The sequence below is a fragment of the Marmota flaviventris genome, chromosome 2 (assembly GCF_047511675.1).
Source record: "Marmota flaviventris isolate mMarFla1 chromosome 2, mMarFla1.hap1, whole genome shotgun sequence".
Lineage (NCBI taxonomy): Eukaryota > Metazoa > Chordata > Mammalia > Rodentia > Sciuridae > Marmota > Marmota flaviventris.
Genome location: NC_092499.1, coordinates 90,900,591 through 90,912,944, shown reverse-complemented (window position 1 = coordinate 90,912,944; position 12,354 = coordinate 90,900,591). Strand labels below are relative to the sequence as shown.

At 38.5% G+C, this 12,354-nt stretch overlaps 1 protein-coding gene across 3 annotated transcripts in view; it reads left to right on the top strand.

Moving 5' to 3' along the window:
- Nucleotides 1-12,354, top strand: part of Vps39 (VPS39 subunit of HOPS complex) — a 46,685-nt gene that overhangs the window by 22,879 nt on the left and 11,452 nt on the right. For all 3 annotated transcript variants that reach the window (XM_071608129.1, XM_027925285.3, XM_027925290.2), the window contains exons 9-11: nucleotides 3,865-3,985; nucleotides 4,080-4,200; nucleotides 8,515-8,644. In XM_071608129.1, coding sequence (XP_071464230.1) covers nucleotides 3,865-3,985; nucleotides 4,080-4,200; nucleotides 8,515-8,644 — 372 coding nt within the window. The remainder of the gene's footprint in view (nucleotides 1-3,864; nucleotides 3,986-4,079; nucleotides 4,201-8,514; nucleotides 8,645-12,354) is intronic.

The window sequence follows — 12,354 nt, the reverse complement described above, 5'->3', positions numbered from 1 at the left end:
TTGGGAATCCTAAGAGCATCACAGGCTGCTTCCTGATGTTCTAGAGAACCTTATTTTCCTTTTAGGAGAGAAAAAAATTGGCAGTTGAGCTCAAGATACACATAATTTTTTTGAAGGGTATTTCTGATTCCCTGGCGTGACAGTTCCTGTTTTAAAACCCTTGGTAGTTCCCAGTACCTTCCTTGGTGCTTCTCAAAAACATTTCTGTGCCTTAACCTACTGAGCCACATTTTGAGTCACTTCCTCTGTGAAGCCTTCTTTGGGCCAAAGATAGGATTAGTCACTCTTTCCAGCCTTCCACAACCCTCTGGGATATTGCTGTCATGGTACTGTATCACTCAGAATACAGTGAGTGATCTATGTCCTTTGCTCATGTAGGAGCTCTATACGGTCTGGGCTTATGTCTTGATCCTGTTTAAATCCTTACTATGTAGTACAGTGCCTGAAACATCAGATCCTTTTAGAAAATACTTATTGAATAAATAAGTCATTATCTTTATCAGCCATCTGTTCATTGTATGTCTGCTATATGCTAGCCACCCTGACAAGTTTTGAAGTCATAATGAGATCCAAAAAGTCTCTATTATCAAAGAGTTGGGGAGACTGAATGAATAAGATGACAAGCAATTGAGTTTCTATTACAGATTACCTTTTTTTAAAAAAAAAAAAAATCAAATTAGACCTTATACAAATGGGCCAGATTTTGAAAGGAGAAAGAAATTTTTACATATTTATACAGTTAGCACTAAAGAAAATTGTACTAACTTTTCAAATTGAGGCCAGCATAAAAAGAAAAAAAATTCAATACAAAACAACATAATTTTGATTTTTATTATTATTTTTGTTAAAATGAAAAATATTAGAACTGCCTGGCATGGTGGCACATGCTTGTGATCCCAGCAACTTGAGAGGCTAACTAGGAGATTACAAAATTAAGGCCAGCCTCAGCAACTTAGCAAGGCCTTAGCAACTTAGTGAGACCCTGTTTCAAAATAAAAAAATAAAAAGCACTGTAGTTGTAACTCAGTGATAAAAGCACCTCTAGATTCAATTCCCCAGACCCCCCACCCCCCAAAATCAGCATAATAATTGCAATAGCATTCAAACTGTGGTAAATTTGACTTGAAACTTCAAGTTATTTATTTTTTACTTGCCTTCTAACCTTGAGATCTTATGATAGTGTTCAGAGTATAAATTCAAATATAATAGAGAAAGCTTTTTTTATCAGAAAATGGCTAATTAAGAACATAAATTCAGCTGGGTGGGGTGGCACACACCTGTAATCCCAGAAGCTATGGAGGCTGAGGCAGGAGGATCGTGAGTTCAAAGCAGCAACAATGAGGCGCTAAGCAACTCAGTGAGACCCCATCTCTAAATACAGTACAAAATAGGGCTGGAGATGTGGCTTAGTGGTCAAGTGCCCATGAGCTCAATCCCCAGTACTTCCCCCCAAAAAAAGAGAATATAAATTCACAGCAAGTTAACCATACCAAGAAACTATTCTTAGGAATATATTCTTTGAGGTTAAATTTCTGTGTAATTATGCCAAATAGTGGTTTGCTTTTTTACTAACTCTTTTGTTACATTTAAAAAATTTTTATTTTTAAGCATGGCAAAAAACACAACAGCAGTTTCCAACATGAGTGTTAGAGGGGACAAGCCATGCAAGGTGGCACACACCTATAATCCCAGAGACTTTGGAGGCTGAGAGAGCAGTATTTGAAGTTTGAGGCCAGCCTTAGCAATTTAACGAGTTTCTCAGCAACTTAATGAGACCCTGTCTCAAAAAAATAAAATGAACTGGTGGTAAAACATGCCTGGGTTTTTTTTTTTTTTTGGGGGGGGGGGGAGTCTGGAGGTGGTGGGAGGGTGTTGGCTGCACTGGGGATTAAAACTCCTGCCTCATACAAGCTAAGTAAGAGTTCTACCACTGATTTACACCCTCAGTCCCTATTGTTGAAGTTGCTGCGATTATATTTAATGTAGTATCCAAGTAATAAATTTATTTCATAGTTCATTATAAAGTAAAGCAGATCTTTATTCAGTCTTATTCAGAATTTTTGTATTTTAAAGGATAGGTTCTGTGTTGTTTATTTACTAAATCCCTCCATTTATGTTCAATCTCTGTTACCATGTAACCTGTCAAAGAAAGGGAGATTTTATACTTTTTACATACTTTTTTTTTAGCACTTTTGAGGGATTATTCTGCTTCATTTGGCACTTTAAGGTTTGGATGTGGTAACTGATATTCTTAAAAAAAAAAAAGGAAGAATGGAGAAAAAGAGTGTAATCCAAGAATTTACATGGATCAACAAGGGTAAATTTTGGGTCATGGATAGTAAAATGAAAGTGTTTTGGGCACATGCCTATATTCACAGCTACTCTTGAGGTGAGTCAGGAGAATCACAAGCATAAGGCCAGCCTGGTCTAACAGGCAACCTAGAGAGCCCCCCCCACCCCCCCGCCCTTTTCTTTTTTTCTTTTTTATTTGGTACTGGGGATTGAATCCAGGGCCACTTAAAACTGAACCACATCCCCAGCCCTTTTTATATTTTTATTTTTTATTTTGAGACAGTGTCTCACTAAGTTGCCTAAGGCCTCACCAAGTTGCTGAGCCTGGCTTCGAACTTGAGATTCTCCTGCCTCAGCATCCCAGATTGCTGGGATTATAGGCATGTGCCACCATGCCCAGAGAGACCTTGTCTTTAAAAAACAAAAAAAGTGTTTTTTTTGGATAATAGACTCATAAGTCACAGCAAATATTAAATAAAAAATAACCACACTTTGGGATGAGCCAACTATATATAACCATAAATATATATATATAAAAAAAAAGAAAGTAATTAACCATACTGAGAATTATGTCCAACTCTTTCTCCATCTACCAGTTAGACATTGTCTAAGTCCATATGTGATGGTATAACAGAATACCACAGACTGGGGAATTTTTAAAGAACAGAAATTTATTTCCTCACAGTTTTGAAGGCTTGGAAGTCCCAGATCAAGGGACCAACGACTGGTATCTGGTGAGGGTCTTCTTGCTTCATGGAAGGAAGGTAAAAGACAAGAGAGGGACAAACTCTGTGACTGCACATGACAGAAGAGCAGAGAGAACCTATTCCCACGAGGCCTTTTTATAGCTGCATTAATCTATTTATGAGAGCTGAGCCCTCATGACCTAAACACCTCTCATTAGGCTGTACCTCCCAATGCTATCGGCATCAGGGATTAAGTTTCCAACACACGTAGTGTTAGAGGGGACAAAAGCATTCAAACTGTAATTGCAAAAGTGGATTTTTGCATCAGATCCCTGTGAAAATTTTGTGAAAAAACAACATTGACTAGAAATATGGACAGAGCAAAAAAGAAATTGCCTTCCTCTTGTCCTTTTCAAGACAGTGAACAACTTGTTTTTAATCACCAGATTCTCCCACTGAGGCACTGTTAGGAGCAGCTGCATCCCACTTTTGTCAGTCTGACTCTCATTGATGAGAAAGATGTCAGTGATGCTTTCATCCAGTTCTTTAGGGGAAACAGTGTGAGTGGAATCAGGTCACTGTCAGCAAAGGTGGATGCATTTTTTTTTGTGAAGATTTTTCTTGACATCACTTAGGCAAAGCAATATTTTTTTCCTTCCTATATCACAATGTAGGATCCTGGCTTGGTATTTGACTAATGGACTCTTTTAAAGATAATTTAAATGCAGCTTAGAGGGCTAGGGATGTAGCGCAATCAATAGAGTGCTTGCCTAGCCCTGTGTTTGTTTCCCACTATTACAAAATGAATGAATGAAGCTTGCTAAGGACAATTGAAACACTCCATAAGCCTAAAGCCTTTGACCAGTATATGTTCTTTCTTGCGCAGAGCACCAGCCTCCTTATATCATCGCAGTGTTGCCTCGATATGTGGAGATCCGAACTTTTGAACCAAGGCTTCTGGTCCAGAGCATTGAATTGCAGAGGCCCCGTTTCATTACCTCAGGAGGGTAAGGAATTTCTTTACTGTTGTTGCCATATTATGCCAAAGCTTTAAAGTCACCTGTGTCATCATAAAGCCTATGCTCTGTTACTGTATTCCAGATCAAACATTATCTATGTGGCCAGCAATCATTTTGTTTGGAGACTCATTCCTGTCCCTATGGCAACTCAAATCCAACAGCTTCTCCAGGACAAGCAGTTTGAATTGGCTCTGCAGCTCGCAGTAAGTCTTGCTCCTAACATTGGGGTATGAGTCTGCCTTCCTCGTTGTTCTTGAAATTAGGTGAATTTGATGTTCATATTTAGTTTGGACTACTACAATAAGCACAGAGGTGAAAGTCGGAGACCTTTAATCCAGAGTTTGACTTGTGCTTAAAATAACTATGTAATTCTTAAGTGATTTTACTTTTTCTATAATAATAATAGTATCAATGTCAATAATAATAATAGTATCTTATAGAATTAATGGGTTAATAAAATAATTCAGTAGATATTATATAGGTTTTAAAATTAAAGACCACTGAGGTGCACAAAAAATGCATCCACCTTTGCTGACAGTGGTAGAGTGATTGCCTGACAAATGCAAGGCCCTGGTTTAGATTCTCAGCACTAGGGGAAAAAAAAGGAAGAAAGGAAGCATGGAAAGAAAAATTTTAAAAAATACAAACATTGAAGTGTAGTAACAGTCATTAATTTGATATGACAGTCTCATTGAATGCAGCAACTAAAGTTGCTGAGGCTGGCTTCAAACTTGAGATTCTCCCCTCACCTCAAAATTCCTTTCAACAGTGAACTCCTGTGTTTATATAAGTAGGCCTTCTTTAGGTATTCTGAAACTACTTCAAGTTATTGTCAACCAGGCTATATCTTTCATTTACAATTATTACTTGATTAATATCATTACGGTAATATAATCATTATCACTGTAGCAAAATAATAAACATAGGATACTTATGAAGAAAAAAAAGTTTATTTAACTCACAGTCTGGGAGGTTCAAAGTCTAAATGGCATAGTGAAGGTTCTAGTGAGTGCTTTCCATTGATTGTACCTCCTTCTGGCGTGGATAACGATGAGAGGAGTCCATGCAGGAGCAAGCAATTACACCTGAAGCCAGGAGGGTCCAGGCTTGCTCCTTTTATAACAACCCTGTCTTAAGAGCTACCAGGGGATTGCATGAGAAATATCTCATACCCCTAGTGACCCACAGAACCTCCCAGCAGTCCCCACCTCTTAAAGGTACACACCATTTCCCAGTGTGCTACCATCCCAGGGACCATCTCTGATGAGATACATAATTCAAATCAAAGCAGCTACTCTCCTATATGTTGTGGGAGGTTGTTGACAGCAAAGCAGTGACCGTGCCAGTGATACTTCTATTGCCAAAAACCATTTTGGAAATAATTTCAGAGTCTGTGTCTTATTCTTTTAAACATCCTCATGATTGTCTTATGTAGATGATGGTGATTGTCATCTATAGTGGGTGGACTTGATTTCAAGAAACAACTAAAAGTCATTCTGAGCCTAATCTAGTTATTAAATTGGACAGTACTAATTTAAAGAAATTTTGATGAAAATATAGTAATAGAATTTAATCTCTAGAGTATCTTTTTTTTTTTTATTGGTTGTTCAAAACATTACAAAGCTCTTGACATATCATATTTCATACATTAGATTCAAGTGGGTTTTGAACTCCCATTTTTACCCCAAATACAGATTGCAGAATCACATCAGTTACACATCCACATTTTTACATAATGCCATATTAGTAACTGTTGTATTCTGCTACCTTTCCTATCCTCTACTATCCACCCTCCCATCTTCTCTCTCTACCCCATCTACTGTAATTTATTTCTCTCCTTGTTTTTTTCCCCTTTCCCTCACAACCTCTTATATGTAATTTGTGTAACAATGAGGGTCTCCTTCCATTTCCATGCAATTTCCCTTTTCTCTCCCTTTCCCTCCCACCTCATGTCTCTGTTTAAAGTTGATCTTTTCCTCCTGCTCTTTCTCCCTGCTCTGTTCTAGAGTGTCTTATAAACTGTTGCTAAATGGAAAGCAATGGCCACTTTTTAAAAATTAGATTTTTTTTTAACTTTATTTTCATTTTTTTAGTTGTAGTTGGACACAATATCTTTATTTTATTTATTAACTTTTTATGTGGTGCTGAGGATCGAACCCAGTGCCTCACATGTGCTAGGCGAGCATTCTACCACTGAGCCACAACCCCAGCCCCCCAAAATTACATATGTTTTAATCAACTTATGGTGGCTACTTTTTTTTTAATATTTATTTTTTAGTTGTAGGTGGACACACAATATTTTTAGTTTATTTTTATGTGGTGCTAAGGCACTTGCTAGGCAAGCACTCTACCACTGAGCCACAATCCCAGCCCAATGGTGGCTGCTTTTAAAGAGCAACATTTATTTTGTATGTGTAAGTTCTGGATTTAAAATAGAAACTCAGTCTTAAGACTGGTACAGGCATGTACCACCCTGTCTGGTTGCCAGACAGGATGGTACATGCCTGTAATCTTAGCAACTCAGGAGGCTAAGGCAGAAGGATCACAAATTCAGAGCCCACATCAACGATTTAGAGACACTTTCAGCGACTTAGCAAGACCCTATCTCAAAATTAAAAATTTCAAAATGTCTTGGGATTTAGCATTTAGCTCAGTGCTAAAGCATCCCTTGGATTTAATCCCAAATACCAAACCTTAAAACTTTGTTGAATCTTTTACTTGTGATTCAACATAAATGAATAACATACTTAGATTATAAACTTTACAAAAGAATATGCAGTACATAACTCTTTTTAGTGTCTTTTTTTTTTTTTTTTTTTTTTGTTACAGAAAGAGCTTAGGATTTTTCAGTGTTCTGCATTGTGCCTTGTGCAGTAGACAATCTAGAAGTTGGAGCTGGGGGTGTAGTTCAGTAGTAGAGCACTTACCCAGCATGGACAGGGCCCTGGGTTAGAGTTCCAGCACCATAAAAAGTAAAATAAAGTTGCACACAAGAATATGAAAGTAGGTTCCCATGTTTCTCCTCTTTTCTAGTCTCAAATTACTATGTACTGCTTGTATGACAAAAGAAGATTGGTTGGCATCACTTTAGTCTTGAGGGAACCTATCTTTATTTAAATAGAGAATATGCATGAAACTTCCAGATGGCAATTTTATACTAAACTTTGGTATTGACAAAATGAAGTGAAATTTTAGGGACAGTTCACTGTGGGTTGGGAAAGGCATCTGAAGACAGATGCTTGAGTTGGTCTTTTAAGTATAGGTAAGATTAGGATCAGAAGCAGGAAACAGCAAATGAAAATCAGAGAAAGTTAAAAAAGTGAAAGCAAGTTTCATGCATTTCTAGAACATTCATAGTCTGTACTAACTGGAGCAGATGATTGAAAATAAGCTCAATAAGGAGGCCAGTGCCAGGTTTTGGAAGTCTTTGAAGCACCAAGCAGGAGAACTTGAACCAGGTTCAGCAACATGCTGACAGTGGTTGAACAGAGATGGCAATAGGGAGGGAATGAAAAGGGGAGGGGAAAAGAAGAGGCAGAGAAGGGAAGGAGGAAAAATAAATTCTTAAAATTTATTTTTAAGAAAGAAAATAAATTTAGTAAAGATTGGTTTAAAAAGATATAAGGAGGGAAAGGTTATCAGGAGAAAACAAAGTTGATAATAGCCCTATTTATTAAGATTTTGCTGTGATTAGGACCTTTGCCAAATGTGTTGGCCATGCCAGATGTCTCATTTCTTGAGCACCCTGTGCTCTTACTGTCACTTTAAGCCCTTGCACAGTGCTCTCTGTTATTTTAGGGCCTCATGCATGCTACTTTGCCAGGAGCACACATTTGTCTTCCATTTCCTTGTATCACCTTCCCAGCTGCACTTGGCTAACTAACTACAACTCATCCTTCATATCTCAGTTACAACTCAGACTGCATTAGGTACCTCTCCCACATGTTTCTGTCATCATTCTTACCCTATTTTTTTGTTTTTAAACTAAACACTAGAATTTATTCAGATTTGGCCAGTTTTTTTAATTTAATGTTGTCTTTTCTGTTCCAGAATCAAGTCTGTAAATCACTTTGCATTTATTGTCCCTAGTGTCCTCTGGCCTTTGGCAGTTTCTTCAACTTTCCTTGTCTCTCATGACCTTGACAGTTTTCAGGAATAATGGTTTGGCATTTTGTAGAAACCCTGATGTTTTTTATTTGCATAGGTACTTATAGTTAGACTGTCAGGGCAGTCAGGGAGGGCAGATGCCGGGTTTTTTTCTTGTACACTTTGGCACTTGTGGTTTCTATGATATTGTCTCACTTAGATTGTACTGAAAAATATTTGTTAAGGAGCTGGGGTTGTGGCTCAGTGGTAGAGCACTCGCCTAGCATGTGTGAGGCCCTTGATTCAATCCTCAGCACCATGTAAAAATAAATAAATAAAAGGTATTGGGTCCAACTACAACTAAAAAATAAATATTTAAAAAAAATACTTGTTGAATAAGTTAGCTCTCACCTTTTCTATGCTTTTATTAGGAAATGAAAGATGATTCTGACAGTGAAAAGCAGCAACAAATCCATCACATCAAGAACTTGTATGCCTTCAACCTCTTCTGCCAGAAACGCTTTGATGAGTCCATGCAGGTCTTTGCTAAACTTGGCACAGGTAACAAGTGGGTGTGACATTGAGATAGAACTACAGAGAGAATGGAAACTGGAAAGAATAGGGGTACCAGACTTTTGATCTGCATGTATAACAAGATCCTGTGGGTGGCATATCGGTTACATTTTCACAGTCCTAATCTTATGAAAATGGTCTCATCCATAAACAGACTTCTAATTTTCCAGAATGATTTGCCCTCACCTTTATAGAAAGGTAAGAGAGTCATTCAATTCACCAAATGTGTATTTGATCATCTGGTGTTTATTGAATGTTCTTCTAGACAAAAGTCCTTGGGTTAAATAGTAGTTCATTTTTGAGAGCCAACATAGGAAGGTGCTGTGAAGTTCTCCCTTTTCTTAGTGTCCTAAGATCTCTCCAGCAGCTTAGGCAGAACTAGTGGACCTTTCTGTGCTTTAATTTCTCCTCTACAAAAGGTGTATAATGGCCTGGCCATGGTGGCACACACCTATAATCCCAGCAACTGGCGGAGGTGATGCTAAGGCAGGAGTACAAGTTCAAGGCCAGCCTCAGCAACTTGGTGAGACCCTGCCTTAAAATTAAAAAACAAAACAAAACAAAAAAGGCCTGGAGAAGTAGCTCAGTAGTAAAGCACCCCTGGGATTCAATCACCAGTATCCCTCCCCACCTCAAAAAAAAAAAAAAAAACAAATCTTTTCATTTCTGTATGTTCCATTTTTGCTTAATTTGGATCAATTCATATATAATCCATATATACTTAGTTTTCTTCTCTACCATATTATTATCTTTTCCTTCCTCATCTTTGCTTTGACTTTTCTTCACTATCTTCCACGCCTGGTCAATAATGCCCTGTGATAACTCCTTGTATGAGTTCAGGTTCTTGGTTGTAATTAATAATGACTCAAGTCTGAATAATGTTAGCATAATCTGACAAAGTAAGAGGGTTTATTGGAATATTAGGGGAGTGACAATTAGAGGGAACCATAAAGGTGATAGGACACAAGGCTCAAGAATAGGCAGGTCCCAGTTCCTTGGGGGGACTGAGACAGGAGGATCGCAAGTTCAAAGCCAGCCTCAGCAATGGTGAGGCACTAAGCAACTCAATGAGACCTTGTCTCTAAAGGAAATACAAAATAGGGCTGGGGTTGTGGCTCAGTGGCCAAGTGCCCTTGAGTTCAATCCTTAGTACCCCACTCAAAAAAAAAAAAAAAAAAAAAAAAATAGGCAGGGCCAGGTACAGTGGTGAACTCCTATAATCCCAGTGACTTGGTAGGCTAAGGTAAGAGAATCACAGGTTCAAGCCAGCTGCAGCAACTTAACAAGTTTTTATTTCTCAAAATAAAAAAGGTCTGGGAATGTGTCTCAGTGGTTAAACACTCCAGGGTTAAATCCCTGGTACCAAAAAAAAAAAAAAAAAAGATCGTTGGATGGCATTGAAATAGGAAGCAGGAAACAGAACAGTAATCACTTTGTAGCCAGGACAGGTTAGGGAGTCTTGCTCTGGCGTAGCCACTTCCTATACTATTATTATTACCACGTCCCCCTTTGTGTTATCCTCAATGAAAATTGCCCCCTACCAATGCATCAGCTATCTAATGTTGTACAAGTCACCCTAAAACTTTATAGCTCAAAACAACAAACATCTGTTCTCTCTCTTTCTCCCCCAACAGCCCCTATCTCGCTCTCTATCTCCCCCCCTCTATCTCCACCCCACTCCCCTGCCCCTCTCTCTCTCTATCTCTTGGTCAGGATTTTGGGAAGGGTTCAGCCAAATAGTTCTTGCTGCAGGTCTCTTGTGGTTACAGTTGGATGTTGGCTGGGCTACTATCATCTGACTGGGCTAAGCTGGCTCACTCTCATGGCTAACAAGTTGGTACTGGCTGGGGCTTGGGCCTCAGTTCTTGTTCACATGGTTCTCCCCACAGAGCTGCCTGAATATCTTCATGCATAGCAGCTGGCTTTTCCCACAGGGAGTGGTTTCAGAGACCCAGGCGAAAGCTTCAGTGCCATTTATGACTGTTGCTTCTGCTATCTTTTGATTTACAAGGGTCCATCCAGTTTCAAGGTGACACAGACACCACCTTTGATGGAGGAGTATCTTGTTGCACAAGAGGAGCATGTGGGATGGGATATGTGTTGGTGTGTGCCATATTGCTTGTCATTTTGCTTTTCTTTCTCAAGATTGGGGATCTCATTGGCTAGGAATAGGTCCTGGTCCCACTTCCAGACTGTACTAGGGCTATTGATGGTGTTTTGGACCTTCTCTTTTGAAGGCTAAGACTCCTCTCCAACTGAGATGAAATACAGTGTGGAAGAGGGAGCTCTCCAAAAGGATATAAAGTGCTATTAAGAAAGGTGTTGGGCAAACTGAAATTGATGTCTGTCATCCTTCCTTCAAATGAGCCAATGGGGAGTGATTGTTTATTGGGTACAGAGTTTAAGTTTGTGATGATGGGAAAGTTCTGGAAGTGGATAGCAATGAAGGTTGCCCAAAATATGAATATATTTAGTATCATTGAACTGTATAATTATAAATGATTAAAATAATAAAAATTATATATATTTCAATACACACACAGATTGTTGGATGAATCAAAAAAAAGCAAAGAACCAGTATGCACTACTGGACATTAATTTCCTGGGCACATCCTGTAATCCAGAGCTCAGCCAGTTGCTGCTGCTTCCACTGCTGAAGCCACACAGCGGCTTCTGTTACCACACAGCAGACTAAAGACAGCTGCATCTGGGCAGGTGCCTCTAGATGATGACAAAGCTACTAGACAGTGAACTGTGCTGAGTCTGGCTGCCAAACACTAATGAACCAGCAGCTTGGTACAAAGAAGGACTTCGTCTCACTTCCAGTTGCAACACTCACACATAATGCTTCTCATTGGTAGAACCAGATTTTCATTCATTACACCGATTGCAAGGGAGTTTTAGGAAAGTCATTTTCAGCTTTATAGCATTCATTGGCAGGAAGGAACATAGAAAAGGAAAAATAGATGCTAAGTGCCAATTGTCCATAAACAACATAGTGTTCCACAGTATTAATTACTGCATGTTTGCATTATTATGCGGTGTTAATTCTATATGCAAGTACTGTAAATTATTTTTAGCCACTCCCCAGTAGTAGGTGAGGGGATATGTGGCTGCTTGCAGCATTTTGCTATTATAGATACCCATAAAGCATTTGTGAGATTACAATAAATTGTAAGGAGCAAAAAAGAGAAAGTCATCTCTTTAATAATTAGATTCTTGGGCTGGGGATGTGGCTCAAGCAGTAGTGCGCTCACCTGGCATGCGTGCGGCCCGGGTTTGATCCTCAGCACCACATACAAACAAAGATGTTGTGTCCGCCGAAAACTAAAAAATAAATATTAAAAAATTTTCTCTCTCTCTCTCTCTCTCTTTAAAAATAAAATAAAATAATTAGATTCCTAATGTAGCAGAACATTTCCCCACTTATTTTTCCCTTCTCAGTTCTTTGGTCCATTTATCAAATGAAACCTTGCATTTTTATTACCAAATTATGCAAATTTGTTTAAATAATAAACATACTAACCTCTTGCCATATATAACACAAATATATTTCCTGACCTTTTATCTGGGTATTTCTTTTTTTATACATATATATGCTTTTTAGTTGTAGGTAGACACAGTACCTTTATTTTCTTTTTATGTGGTGCTGAGGATTGAATCCAGTGTCTCACACATGCTAGGCAAGCACTCTACCA